The 14,399-nt window shown below is 40.5% G+C and overlaps 1 protein-coding gene across 5 annotated transcripts in view; it reads left to right on the forward strand.

The window, feature by feature from the left end:
- Positions 1-14,399, forward strand: part of LOC122813988 — a 558,403-nt gene that overhangs the window by 501,216 nt on the left and 42,788 nt on the right. For all 5 annotated transcript variants that reach the window (XM_044086560.1, XM_044086561.1, XM_044086562.1 and 2 more), the window contains one exon: positions 10,012-10,161. In XM_044086560.1, coding sequence (XP_043942495.1) covers positions 10,012-10,161 — 150 coding nt within the window. The remainder of the gene's footprint in view (positions 1-10,011; positions 10,162-14,399) is intronic.

Here is a 14,399-nt window from a genome sequence, read left to right on the forward strand (position 1 = left end):
ATTAGAATCTTTATTTCATCTCTGTATTGAAATGTATTTTATTTAATTATTATTTTTGTTAAATAGTTAATTACATGAATTGTGCACATTTATAGAGTTTTTTTGGATAAAACAGTACAATAAAAGCTTAGTTGAATTGAGATTTTAGTACCTTCCCTACACTATAAGCCTCCATGTTCCCCATTCACTTGTGTTAACTCACTCACACCTATAACGACTTTTATACTTGCAGTTAACACCCATAACCCCTTATAGCATCTTTTTGGATCTGGCTTCTTTAACTGAATGACTTATGTAATAATATGCAAGTATTAAGATAATACTTATAAAAACAAATAGAAATTAACATAAAATTAAAGCAAACATGAAAAATTTCAAAATAAAAATCACAGAGAAAGATTAGAAAGGGCAAGGATTTATTAACAAAATGACATTAAAACTGTTAATCTAGGATGTTCTGCAGTGGAAAAATTAATCACGTTTTGCCACTTGTTATTCATATGTTCATATTTTTGATAGTACTTTCATAACTGAGAGACCTAGACGCTGTTGAGATGTATGGTGTAAACTACCATGATGCGAGACAGTAAAAGTCATTGTCAAAGTCCATTTATATCACACCATACTTGAGAAATTGCTAGTTGTTTTGTTAGTAAGTATACAATAAGAAATGTTTCCATATGTACTTAATATTTAAAAACCAAGGGAGTTACTGTTACATGGCACGGGTGAAACCATAGACGTTGAAAAAAATTGTCTTTGATATTTGCACTTTAAGTTGCAACATTTTGAGAGATATTCACTGTTATTTATATTGCTAATTATTCAGTTAAGAATATATTTTCATATTTCTGTAAATATCTGAATAAACCTGGACTTTGAGACAAATTTCTTGCTCTCATATAAAAGCTTATGTCTGGTTATATATGTCTATGCTACACATTTTCCAAGACATGAAGATTTGTTTGTGAAAATTTAGCAAAAATATAATTCTGAGTTTATGTGAATTAATGATATATTAAAACATTTATGGAATGACTCTGAATGCACTATTATCATTGCAAAGAGCACTTCTTACTGAAAACATTGCTATTTGTGCAATTTTAATAGCTTTTATTGTTCACAAAATATTCACAGTTACAGAACAGATTTGATGGTTTTATCTTGTGGTGACCAGAATAGCCCACAATATTCCAAATCAGGCCTTAGCAGTGTTTTGCATAACAGGGCAATTTTATATGCATATTGATAGGCCACACCCCTATTAATGACCTACACCTTTCCACTTCCATAGGCTACACCCTTCATAATGCTCAAGAACATTCCACTGACCTTTGCCACTGTCACCTCACACTGCACAGTATGATTTATGCTGTTGTGAGTTACAGGCCGCAGGTTTATTTCTTCAATTGTCCTCCTAGGGATAGTACTTGTAATATTAACTCTTTACAGAACTGCATAATGCTGCACATTTTGATACAGAACCACAGCTGACATGTTTCTCTGTGCCATACAAGCAGTACAGTGTCATGTAGGAGACAGGTGTGTCATACAAGCGGTACAGTGTCACAGAAGAGACAGTTATGCCATACAAACAGTACAGTGTCATGCAGGTGACAGATGTGTCATAGAAACAGTACAGTGTTACAGAGGAGACAGGTGTACCATGCAAACTGAACAGTATCATACAGGAGACAGGTGTACTGTACAAGCAGTAGTGTCATACAGGTGACAGGTGTACCATACAACATGTAGTATCATACAGGTGACAGGTGTACCATGCAAGCTGTACAGTGTAATACAGGAGACAGGTGTACCATGCAAACTGAACAGTATCATACAGGAGACAAGTGTACTGTACAAGCATTACTATGTCATACAGGAGGCAGGTGTACCATACAATCAGTAGTGTCATACAGGAGACAGGTGCACTATGCAAGCAGTACAGTGTCATGCAGGAGACAGGTGTGTCATACAAGCAGTACAGTGTCATAGAGGAGACAGGTGTGCCATACAATCAATAGTGTAATACAGGAGACAGGTGCACCATGCAAACAGTACAGTGTTATGCAGGAGACAGGTGTGTCATACAAGCAGTACAGTGTCATAGAGGAGACAGGTGTACCATACAATCAGTAGGGTCATACAGGCGACAGGTGCACCATACAAGCAGTACAATGTCATACAGGAGACAGTTGTGCCATCCAAGCAGTGCAGTTTGTGTCATACAGTAGACAGGTGTACCATACAACATGTATTGTCATACAGGTGACAGGTGTACCATACAAGCTGTACAGTGTAATACAGGAGACAGGTGTACCATGTAAACTGAACAGTATCATACAGGAGACAGGTGTACTGTACAAGCATTACTATGTCATACAGGAGACAGGTGTACCATGCAATCAGTAGTGTCATACAGGAGACAGGTGCACCATACAAGCAATACAATGTCATACAGGAGACAGTTGTACCATCCGAGCAGTACAGTGTGTGTCATACAGGAGACAGGTGTACCATACAAGCAGTAGTGTCATACAGGAGACAGGTGTACCATACAGGCAGTACAGTGTCATACAGGAGACAGGTGTGCCATACAAGCAGTAAAGTGTCATGCAGGTGACAGGTGTACCATTCAAGTAGTACAGTGTGTGTGTGTCATACAGGAGACAGGTGTGCCATATAAGCAGTAGTGTCATACAGGAGACAGGTGCACCATACAACCAGTACAATGTCATACAGGAGTCAGGTGTGTCATACAAGCAGTACAGTATCACAGAGGAGACAGGTGTGCCATACAAGCAGTACAGTGTCATGCAGGTGACAGGTGTACCATACAAGCAGTACAATGTGTGTGTGTCATACAGGAGACAGGTGTACCTTACAAGCAGTACAGTGTCATGCAGTTGACAGGTGTACCATACAAGCAGTACAGTGTGTGTGTCATACAGGAAACAGGTGTACCATACAAGCAGTACAGTGTCATACAGGAGACAGGTGTACCATACAAGCAGTAGTGCCATACAGGAGACACAGGAGTGTCATACAAGATACTGGTTCCTCCAGCTTTGATCACTGCTACACTCTTGGTGTTGTCCAAGAAATGTTTGACCTTATTTTCTTGATTAGGTTGACCTCTGACACAAACATACTGAATAAGACCTGCCCAGCTCTTATCCCTAAGGCACCCACCTTGTCAGTAGCTTTCAGTTGAGCTGATAGTCCCATAAGTGCTAGCTCCTTCCTCTTGTCAATTTACTAATTCCCTTTCCACCTTCAATTTGTGTATCACCACCTTGCCGCTTAATTTTCCCGCAAACATACTGCCAGGAGAGTCTTACTATTGTCCACAAATACCACATGTGCTAGGTTTCCTTTATCATCCTGTGTAGTAGCCAAGTCAGATAACTGGATGATGTCAAAGTGACAAAAGTTATGATGCATGACGTATGTTGCTGTTACCAATCTGTTACAGAATGTCTGTCCAGAAACACTTAGCCAGCTTACCACATGGAATGCTTTTTTTTTTTCTGAGTTAAGTTTCATTTCATGAAATGTAACTAATGACCCAAAATAATTATTTATTTTTCTGTTTTATATGATTCACTTAGCAATTTCATTTGCAATTTATTTGGAAGGGTCAATTAGTTTGCCCAATATGTTTATTTGATTTTAAATTGCTTGCATAAGAATTTAATTGGTCTTATGCCATGTAACTTTAAATAAATTATATTTTCTCCATGAACTTCATTTCAGAATAGTGTGTAAAAAGGTTGGCATCATTTGGTTGTTCCTCTTAGATGTATAATTTTCTTTATGTTTATTTTGAAATCTGTTAGTTATATGTGTAGTCCTATAGTTTTACATCTTGCTGCTGTTCTTCCTTTGTTTTTACAATGTCTCTTTCTCTTTCCTTTTATATCTGTCGATTTGCTTTTGCTAAACCACTGCAATATCTTTTAACTTTGAATTCTATAACACTTTCTGGGAAGTAAATAAAGACAATCGGCTTGTGCTTGTCTACCTAGATTCTTCACTCCTGTGGCATCACTGCCATCTCCAAGCAAACTATGTTGTTTTGACATTGGCTGATCCCCATGAATGCATTTTTTTCTTGGTGCCAGGATGTAGGCCATCTTGGTAGCTGGATATAGGCCATCTTGGTTCCTGGATGTAGACTCTAAACAAACCACTTCCCACTAAAAACTCCAAACAAACCGCTTCTGACAAAAAATTCCAAACAAACTGCTTCCTGGTGTGTATATATATATATATATATATATATTTTCAAAGTTTGTCTGGTTTGGTTTTCTTGCCTGGATGTAGGCCATCTTGGTACCTGGATATAGGCCATCTTGGTACCTGGATGTAGGCCATCTTGGTACCTGGATGTAGGCCATCTCGGTACCTGGATATAGGCCATCTTGGTACCTGGGTGTAGGCCATCTTGGTACCTGGATGTAGGCCATCTTGATGCCTGGATGTAGGCCATCTTGGTACTTGGATGTAGAGCATATGGTATCTGAGAGTAGGATATCTAGCACCTGGACATAGGAAATGTGGCCTCTGAAGAAAGGATATCTGTCATTTGGGGGGTAGGCTGCTTGGCACTTAATATCCCTAGTGATTATTCTCTGATTTGTGTCTAGTTATCATCCAATCTCTCCACCTTTCTTCCCAGCTTCTCGTCACAAGGCAGTGCTCTACCATGATGTCCTGGTGCAGATACTGAGATAAAGACATCACTCAATGTACCAGCCTAGTGTTCTACTTCCTCATACTCTCCTGAGTAACCTAGTTTTATATGGTCTTTTACTGCCTTCTGGTAAATATCTTATTTTAAGCTGTTCCTTTACTACAGCAATTCTTTCTCTACAATTGTGTTGGTCTGACGGTTGACCTTAGCTGCACGCTTCCTGGTCACAGCATATGTATTTTGCTTTTTTCATGTTCATGTTTTTTCCTCCATTTATGGCCTCTTTTATTTCCTCGTATGCAGTTATGGTGGCAGTCATTACATATCACTTCATATCTTCTTCTTCTCCTTACACGGGTACTTGTTTGATGGCTGTCTCCTTCCTCACTGCACCCTCATAGCATGTGTCTCAGTTCTCTCTCATAACTCTTATTAGTTCCACTTGTGCTTCTCAGAAGATTTCTGTCCACCTTATTGTAGATTCACATGTCCCGGTTAGATAGCCCTCCATTGCTTACTCCAGTATTTGGGAACCTTACTGAGACATCATCACAACTGCGTACTTATTCCATTATTTCATCCCTCTCGGCTACCTCTGTATTGGTAGTCCTTCTCTCACACTTTCCAGCAACCTGCTCTGCCTTCTCTGCACTTGAGTCATTTAGTAATTTAAGGGTTGTTGGGTTACTGCACGATACTTTTCAAATCAGGCTTCATAAAACAATAAGAAGCTAAATAACGCTGCACCAGTGTGGGTGCCACAAACATCTCATTTTACCAGTGTGGGTGCCACAAACATCCCATTTTACCAGTGTGGGTGCTGCAAACATCCCATTTTATCAGTGTGGGTGCCACAAACATCCTATTTTACCAGTGTGGGTGCCGCAAACATCCCATTTTACCAGTGTGGGTGCCGCAAACATCCCATTTTACCAGTGTGGGTGCCACAAACACCCCATTTTACCAGTGTGGGTGCCGCAGACATCCCATTTTGCCAGTGTGGGTGCCACAAACATCCCATTTTACCAGTGTGGGTGCTGCAAACATCCCATTTTACCAGTGTGGGTGCCGCAAACATCACATTTTACCAGTGTGGGTGTCGCAAACATCCCATTTTACCAGTGTGGGTGCTGCAAACCTTCCATTTTACCAGCGTGGGTGCTGCAAACATCCCATTTTACCAGCGTGGGTGCTGCAAACATCCCATTTTACCAGTGCGGGTGCCACAAACATCCCGTTTTACCAGTGCGGGTGCCACAAACATCCCGTTTTACCAGTGTGGGTGCCGCAAACATCCTAATTTACCAGTGTGGGTGCCACAAACATCCCATTTTACCAGCGTGGGTGTTGCAAACATCCCATTTTACCAGTGTGGGTGTCGCAAACATCCCATTTTACCAGTGTGGGTGCCGCAAACATCCCATTTTACCAGTGTGGGTGCCGCAAACATCCCATTTTGCCAGTGTGGGTGCCAAAAACACCCCATTTTACCAGTGTGGGTGACGCAAACATCCCATTTTGCCAGTGTGGGTGCCACAAACATCCCATTTTACCAGTGTGGGTGCCGCAAACATCCCATTTTACCAGTGTGGGTGCCGCAAACATCCCATTTTACCAGTGTGGGTGCTGCAAACATCCCATTTTACCAGTGTGGGTGCTGCAAACATCCTATTTTACCAGTGCGGGTGCCACAAACATCTCATTTTACCAGTGTGGGTGCCGCAAACATCCCATTTTACCAGTGTGGGTGTCGCAAACATCCTATTTTACCAGTGTGGGTGTCGCAAACATCCCATTTTACCAGTGTGGGTGCTGCAAACATCCCATTTAACCAGTGCGGGTGCCACAAACATCCCATTTTACCAGTGTGGGTGCCACAAACATCCCATTTTACCAGTGTGGGTGTCGCAAACATCCTATTTTACCAGTGTGGGTGCCGCAAACATTCCATTTTACCAGTGTGGGTGTTGCAAACATCCCATTTTACCAGTGTGGGTGCCGCAAACATCCTATTTTACCAGTGTGGGTGCCGCAAACCTCCCATTTTACCAGTGTGGGTGCCACAAACATCCCATTTTACCAGTGTGGGTGCCACAAACACCCCATTTTACCAGTGTGGGTGCCGCAAACATCCCATTTTGCCAGTGTGGGTGCCACAAACATCCCATTTTACCAGTGTGGGTGCTGCAAACATCCCATTTTACCAGTGTGTGTGCTGCAAACATCACATTTTACCAGTGTGGGTGTCGCAAACATCCCATTTTACCAGTGTGGGTGCTGCAAACATCCCATTTTACCAGTGTGGTTGCTGCAAACATCCCATTTTACCAGTGTGGGTGCTGCAAACATCCTATTTTACCAGTGCGGGTGCCACAAACATCCCATTTTACCAGTGTGGGTGCCGCAAACATCCCATTTTACCAGTGTGGGTGTCGCAAACATCCTATTTTACCAGTGTGGGTGCCGCAAACATCCCATTTTACCAGTATGGGTGTCGCAAACATCCCATTTTACCAGTGTGGGTGTCGCAAACATCCCATTTTACCAGTGTGGGTGCCACAAACATCCCATTTTGCCAGTGTGGGTGCCACAAACATCCCATTTTGCCAGTGTGGGTGCCACAAACATCCCATTTTTGTTTGTTACTTTTCAGCCATTGTATTTCTTCTTCATACAACAATGTCTTCCCAATGCATGAGTTCTCAGATTTGTATACATTCACACTAGTTTGTGAAAGCATAGGGATTGTGGAAGCAAGAGACTCTGGTTTGAGGGCTGCTCTCCCATTGACCTGAGGTAGTGAGGTTTGAGGTTAGAATGATAAAGTAGTGGGGTATGAAGCAATACATGCTTCTCCCTCCAAACAAAGATATAGTTTTTGTTTGTACTTGCATTTTTCGAAAGTTTAGTGGGTGGGGGTGGATAGTTATCAAACTTCCAGATTTGAAACTGTAGTCTTGAAAAGTCACATTTTGAATTCTCAGAATTTAAATATCACAGTGATCGTTCTTCTGCAGAAATCAGCTGTTATGTTCTGTTACTTCTTTTATCATTTGTAGTATTAATACCATGCCTTTCTTCTTTGTCCCTTCCTTTCTGATTCCACTAGATCATGTGTGATTTGGGTCTGCATGTCTGCCCTGCAATCTGGGCTTTCCATTATCTGGTGACTGTTTTGGTCACTATCCTTTGTACTAATTGTTCAGTTATATGTATTTAACCAAATAAATCTCCTAGCTCCGTCATAGTACTCTGTATCCTTTGTATTAATTGTTCAGTTATATGTATTTAACCAAATAAATCTCCTAGCTCCATCATAGTACTCTGTATCCTTTGTACTAATTGTTCAGTTATATGTATTTAACCAAATAAATCTCCTAGCTCCGTCATAGTACTCTAATATCCTTTGTACTAATTGTTCAGTTATATGTATTTAACCAAATAAATCTCCTAGCTCCGTCATAGTACTCTGTATCCTTTGTACTAATTGTTCAGTTATATGTATTTAACCAAATAAATCTCCTAGCTCCGTTATAGTACTCTATATCCTTTGTACTAATTGTTCAGTTATATGTATTTAACCAGATAAATCTCCTAGCTCCGTCATAGTACTCTATATCCTTTGTACTAATTGTTCAGTTATATGTATTTAACCAAATAAATCTCCTAGCTCCGTCATAATACTCTATATCCTTTGTACTAATTGTTCAGTTATATGTATTTAACCAAATACATCTCCTAGCTCCGTCATAGTACTCTATATCCTTTGTACTAATTGTTCAGTTATATGTATTTAACCAAATAAATCTCCTAGTCTGGCCATAGTACTCTATATCCTTTGTACTAATTGTTCAGTTATATGTATTTAACCAAATACATCTCCTAGCTCCGTCATAGTACTCTATATCCTTTGTACTAATTGTTCAGTTAAATGTATTTAACCAAATACATCTCCTAGCTCCGTCATAGTACTCTATATCCTTTGTACTAATTGTTCAGTTAAATGTATTTAACCAAATAAATCTCCTAGCTCCGTCATAGTACTCTATATCCTTTGTACTAATTGTTCAGTTATATGTATTTAACCAAATACATCTCCTAGCTCCGTCATAGTACTCTATATCCTTTGTACTAATTGTTCAGTTATATGTATTTAACCAAATAAATCTCCTAGCTCCCTCATAGTACTCTATATCCTTTGTACTAATTGTTCAGTTAAATGTATTTAACCAAATACATCTCCTAGCTCCGTCATAGTACTCTATATCCTTTGTACTAATTGTTCAGTTAAATGTATTTAACCAAATAAATCTCCTAGCTCCGTCATAGTACTCTATATCCTTTGTACTAATTGTTCAGTTATATGTATTTAACCAAATACATCTCCTAGCTCCGTCATAGTACTCTATATCCTTTGTACTAATTGTTCAGTTAAATGTATTTAACCAAATACATCTCCTAGCTCCGTCATAGTACTCTATATCCTTTGTACTAATTGTTCAGTTATATGTATTTAACCAAATACATCTCCGAGCTCCGTCATAGTACTCTATATCCTTTGTACTAATTGTTCAGTTATATGTATTTAACCAAATACATCTCCTAGCTCCGTCATAGTACTCTATATCCTTTGTACTAATTGTTCAGTTAAATGTATTTAACCAAATACATCTCCTAGCTCCGTCATAGTACTCTATATCCTTTGTACTAATTGTTCAGTTATATGTATTTAACCAAATACATCTCCTAGCTCCGTCATAGTACTCTATATCCTTTGTACTAATTGTTCAGTTAAATGTATTTAACCAAATAAATCTCCTAGCTCCATCATAGTACTCTATATCCTTTGTACTAATTGTTCAGTTATATGTATTTAACCAAATACATCTCCGAGCTCCGTCATAGTACTCTAGCAGACACCTTACCTTTCGCAGCAGAAGAGCACTAGCATCTCCCTTTCCCAGATTCAAACATCAGACAATGCATTCTGTCATTCCAGTGGATATATTTTTCACTAGAAAGAATCAGAATACACATACAGTTATACTTCTTTGCTTCCATCTAAAAAGCCCCTCCCCAAAATGTGTCTTTCCTTGTTCATGTCCTGTATATGATCCCAAGGATTTGTGTTTAAGCAGCTTTTCTGCTACACATAAATGCTGTTTCTGTACTTTTGTGAACTTTTCTAGGCAATAGCTTGATTTTTGCAGTATTTGACCTCTAAGTTATCTTACCCTGTAGACCACCCTACTCCATGCTCTGTTGTCTATGTGTTCCAGAATGGATTAACAAACATTTGTTTTTATTCCTAACAGGTCATTTATCACCATCCGTTCAGAAGAACTGTCATGCTCCTGTCTCACCATCTCCAAAAGGATCCCGTGGTGTAACAGCTAGATGTGTTGTAGGGGTATCAGCAAACAAGCAAAAAAGCAACAAAAGTCATTGTGTGCAAAGGGAATCAGGTAGGGATCTTCCATGGAGAGAGAATGGCAATATGTGCTCATCTTTTTAGACTTGTACCTGTATGCGCTACGTTTTAAGTGGTGCCGCAACATCCTTAGATACCATGTCTACCCTGATGTTGTTCCAACTATCTGCATTGCTGATGTCTTTATCCCTGATACTGTACCAATTATTTGCTCTGGTCACACCTTATTTGGTGTCTAGGTTTTTCTCCTAAGTGGATTTGCCAAATCTGTTCACATGGCCAGCATGGCACTTCAGAGTACAGCAAGTCTGTCTGATGATGGACTGACCCCTCTTCCAATTTCACAGCTGTATCCTCCCAATTTTTGAGTGTTTTTCAGGATTCAAACTGTGCAGTGACTCTATACAAGTTAATATAAAAACTGAAATGCAAGTAAAATTAAAATAAAATCATCCCTTCCTGCAGAACATTCTGCACAATCTGCTGCCTGAGTATTGACTATGTTTGCAGCCTAGGTGTTTGCACTTCTCAGTAACATATTGCATCCTGCTCATTGGATATTCACCATCCTTACAACATACTACCCTTGGCTACATCTATATCCTGTGCTGCCTCAAACTTACTGTTTGTATTGCTGTTTTGGCTTTTTGGATTCCCCATAGCACAGGTCTGCCATTAAAGCATAATATACCTTGCTGTTTGAGAAGATTCTACTTGGGGGTTTCTGTGGGGTACTTCGTCCCCCATTCCTTTCCTCTAAGAACAGGCAGCTGTCACTGGACGCTCACGTCTTCCTCTAGTTGCATCTCATTTTTTTTTTTTTTTTTTTTAGCTGAACCCTAAGCTGTGATATGACTTTGGTTGTTTTTCATTTATTTATTTTTTATTATTTTGATAAATGCACATGGAGTGAGAAGGCTTTTGCATGCATTATGTGGATCATGTGTTTTAATTATGTTTTTTAATATTGCTAGTGTATTGTAGGGATTTCAGTAGATGATATCTTGTATTTTTGTTTGCACTAGATTTAATTACTTTTTAAAGAGGGAATGAAAGACATATTTTACCTAAATTTAGCTTTATGACATGTTTTGCACAGTACTTAGTTACATAAAAGGGACTGTCAACCAAACTACAATAAAAACTTCATGAACTTTGCTTTGGGATACATTTGTGTCAGCTATTTTAAGAATCAAGGGAGGCTGAGTGCTTCCTTACCTGAAAGGCCTAGTTAGGGTTAGTGAGTCTGTCATGAAATTGTTCCAGTCCTTGTGCATTAGTCTGTATGATTGAAAGTTATAGTTTTTTTATTCTAGCCGCACATTGGATAAAATGCTCTATCAGGCCTCATTTCCTCTAGGAAGGATTCTGAACATTCAGTTACTAGTACTTCAGCTTGTACTAGTCTGAGAAATAGCAGAGGCAGTGATCCTCTGAACTGGTGGTAATGGTGGGAGGCTCAAATAGACCTCCATCATGGGCTAAGCATGATCGCCCTCTAGTGGACACAAACAGGATGCTGCAACAGCAGCATCAGGGTGCCAGTTCCACTAGCTGTTCCAGATAGAATATTCATAGCATCATAAGATCATAGGAAGTTACTAGGCTATTGGCCCTGCGGCCCTTATAAGTCTAGCCAAGAGTTTAGCCCATGCTTAGACAAGTCAGCACCCGATGCCCCTGTCCAACAGGGACACAGGTGGAATCCCAGAGGTGTATTTTCTGTTTCCCATTCAGTCATCCAGGTTGTGCTTATAAAGGAATAATGAGGTACTCTGCTTAATGTGGAGACGGAGTCTATTCCACAGATGGGGGGGAGTCTCTGGGATACAAATCTGTCCCGCCAACAAGTCGTATTGATGTCACAGACCAGGTTGAGGTTGTGTGTATGGGTTACTTGAGTGGAGCTTGACTTGTGGATATGCAGCCATCCCATCAAGATGGGGCCTGAGATTGCTTTGTATGCCAGACAGAAGTCACCTCTGAGGAGTCTGTAGGAAACCGAGTAGAGGGACAGGGCTTTTAGCCTATCTGTGTATGGTAGATGTTTGAGGCCCTGGATTCTCCTGGTGAGGAACCTCTGTGGTGTCTCCAGCTGCTCCATGTGCTTTGCCGGGTACATGCTGAAAGGGGTGCTGTACTCAATAATGGGCCATATAAGTTAAGAATAAAGGGATGTTATGACCTTCTTGCTCCTGGATGAGATACCCTTAGGTGGGCCATGTTGAAAGCTTTCTGTACAATGATAGCAACATGGTGGTCAAAACTCAGGTTGCTATCAACCTGGGTGCACAAAACTTTCACAACTGATTGGGTGATTAGAACATTGTTACTAATGTGATAATTTAAGGGTCCTATTACTTGATCGAACATTTAGGTTAGCGAATACCTAAATGTTGATCGGGTAATAGCAAAAGCAAAAAATGTGAATGGATGATTTAACTCAGGGAAAGATTTCCCTTGGCCGTTATGCAGATTTTGCCCCTTTCCCAACTGTAAAGCGATCTCAGAGTTGGTATATTTAGTTTTGTGTGTGTGGGTGTGTGTGTGGGGGGGTGAACCCCCCCCCCCACTTAATTTTGGTTTCAATTGTTTTTTTTTGTGGTCAAGAGAATTCATTCCCTACGTTAAATCGGCTGTTTGCTATTTTAATTTTTCAATATTACCAGCTCGACATTTAGGTATTCACTAACCTAAACTTTCGATCAGGTAATATAGACACGATAATTTATGGGGACATCACTCTCCCCAAAGGGGATGATGATGCATTTTTTGGTACGCATCTTGAGGCCAAGTTTCTGGCAGTAGTCATTTGTTTTGGTGAGACCTATTTGGAGGATGTCCACATCACTAGGAGAATTGATAACAGCACCCAGCTTTCAGTCATCTGCAAACTTAGTGAGCCATAGCCTTCTGGTTTTGAGATGCTCCTCAGAAAAGTATATCCCAAATAATAGAGGACCCAAGACTGATCCCTGGGGTATGCAGCTCTTGATGAAGCCAGACTGTGTGGGATCGAGTGTTTGGAGGTTGCCAGTGTTCTTGTTAATAAGGTCCATGATAATCCGTTCCATGACCTTGCAGATAAGGTTAGTTAGGCTGATGGGTCTATAATTTCAAGGATCAGGTGGGCGCTCCACCTTTGTGTAAAGGGATGACAGCAACTGTCCTCCACTCAGCTGGGATGAAGCCGGTACTTAGGCTTTGGTCGAATAGGGCATCTAATGGTGCTACAAGTTCCTACCTGAGTTCATGTAGGATGCAGCCTGGGATGTTATTGGGTCCCATGGAGGATGTATTTTTTTGCCTTTGAAAGAGCAGTGATGACCTGCTCCCTAGATATAGAGGCAAGGGGGTAGGTTCTGGGGATGTCCTGATTTACTTATGGGGGGACAAAGGGGTGACGTTTTCGCTGAATCTGTCAGCTAGCAAGTTGGCTATATCAATGACATTTCTGTATGTGGTGAACATTGACCACCAGTTCTGACCAGATTTGGGTGCTTCCTTTGAGATTATGGACATATGTGAAGAAGGCCTTATGATTGTCTCTAGTAGATGTGGCCAATTTGGACTCAAAGTTTGCTTTGGAGGATTTCACTAGTGCTCTTATTTGCTTGTTCAAGCTAAGGAGAGATTGCTTCAAATTGGGCACCTGCTCCTTCTTGGTCCTGGACAGCAGTTGTTTTCCTTTTGTTATAGAGTTTATTTATTGCAGATGTCCATCAGACAGGTTTACTCTTCCTTGCAGAGGATGATTTTGTCCTGCTGGGTATTTCTGATTCCATGCATCTGTATAAATGCTTGTACAGTACTTTGGTGTAGTTTTGGACATTAGTGCCAGTTCCTACAGAGGGGGTAGGGGCAGTGAAGCTGTTTATACCATCCCTCAGGAGGTTGTAATCACAGTTTGGAGAAGTTTTTTTATTTGACCCTAGCTAGAGGGGGAGATGGCGACTTCAAACGTGACCCCTTCATGGTCGGGTCATACCACGGAGGATGATACTGTAGGGATGGTACAGTGGTTACTCTTGCTGGTTAATAGCGAGTCCAAGATATTATCACCTCTTGTGAGGTATCGACTAGCTGTTCCAAGGTATTTGCATTGACGAAATCAAGGAATCTCTGAGCATTTGTGTTTGGCATGAGAAGTTCTTCTAGTCTGTTTGGGTAGTTAAAGTCTCCCTGGATCAGGGAAAAGGGTTGAATCTTGATAGATTCAACAAGATCCAGATAGGCAGAGTGGGCATCTTGAGCCAAATTTGTGGGCCGGTA

Source organism: Protopterus annectens, chromosome 10.part0 (assembly GCF_019279795.1).
Source record: "Protopterus annectens isolate FY-2018-M chromosome 10.part0, PAN1.0, whole genome shotgun sequence".
Lineage (NCBI taxonomy): Eukaryota > Metazoa > Chordata > Ceratodontiformes > Protopteridae > Protopterus > Protopterus annectens.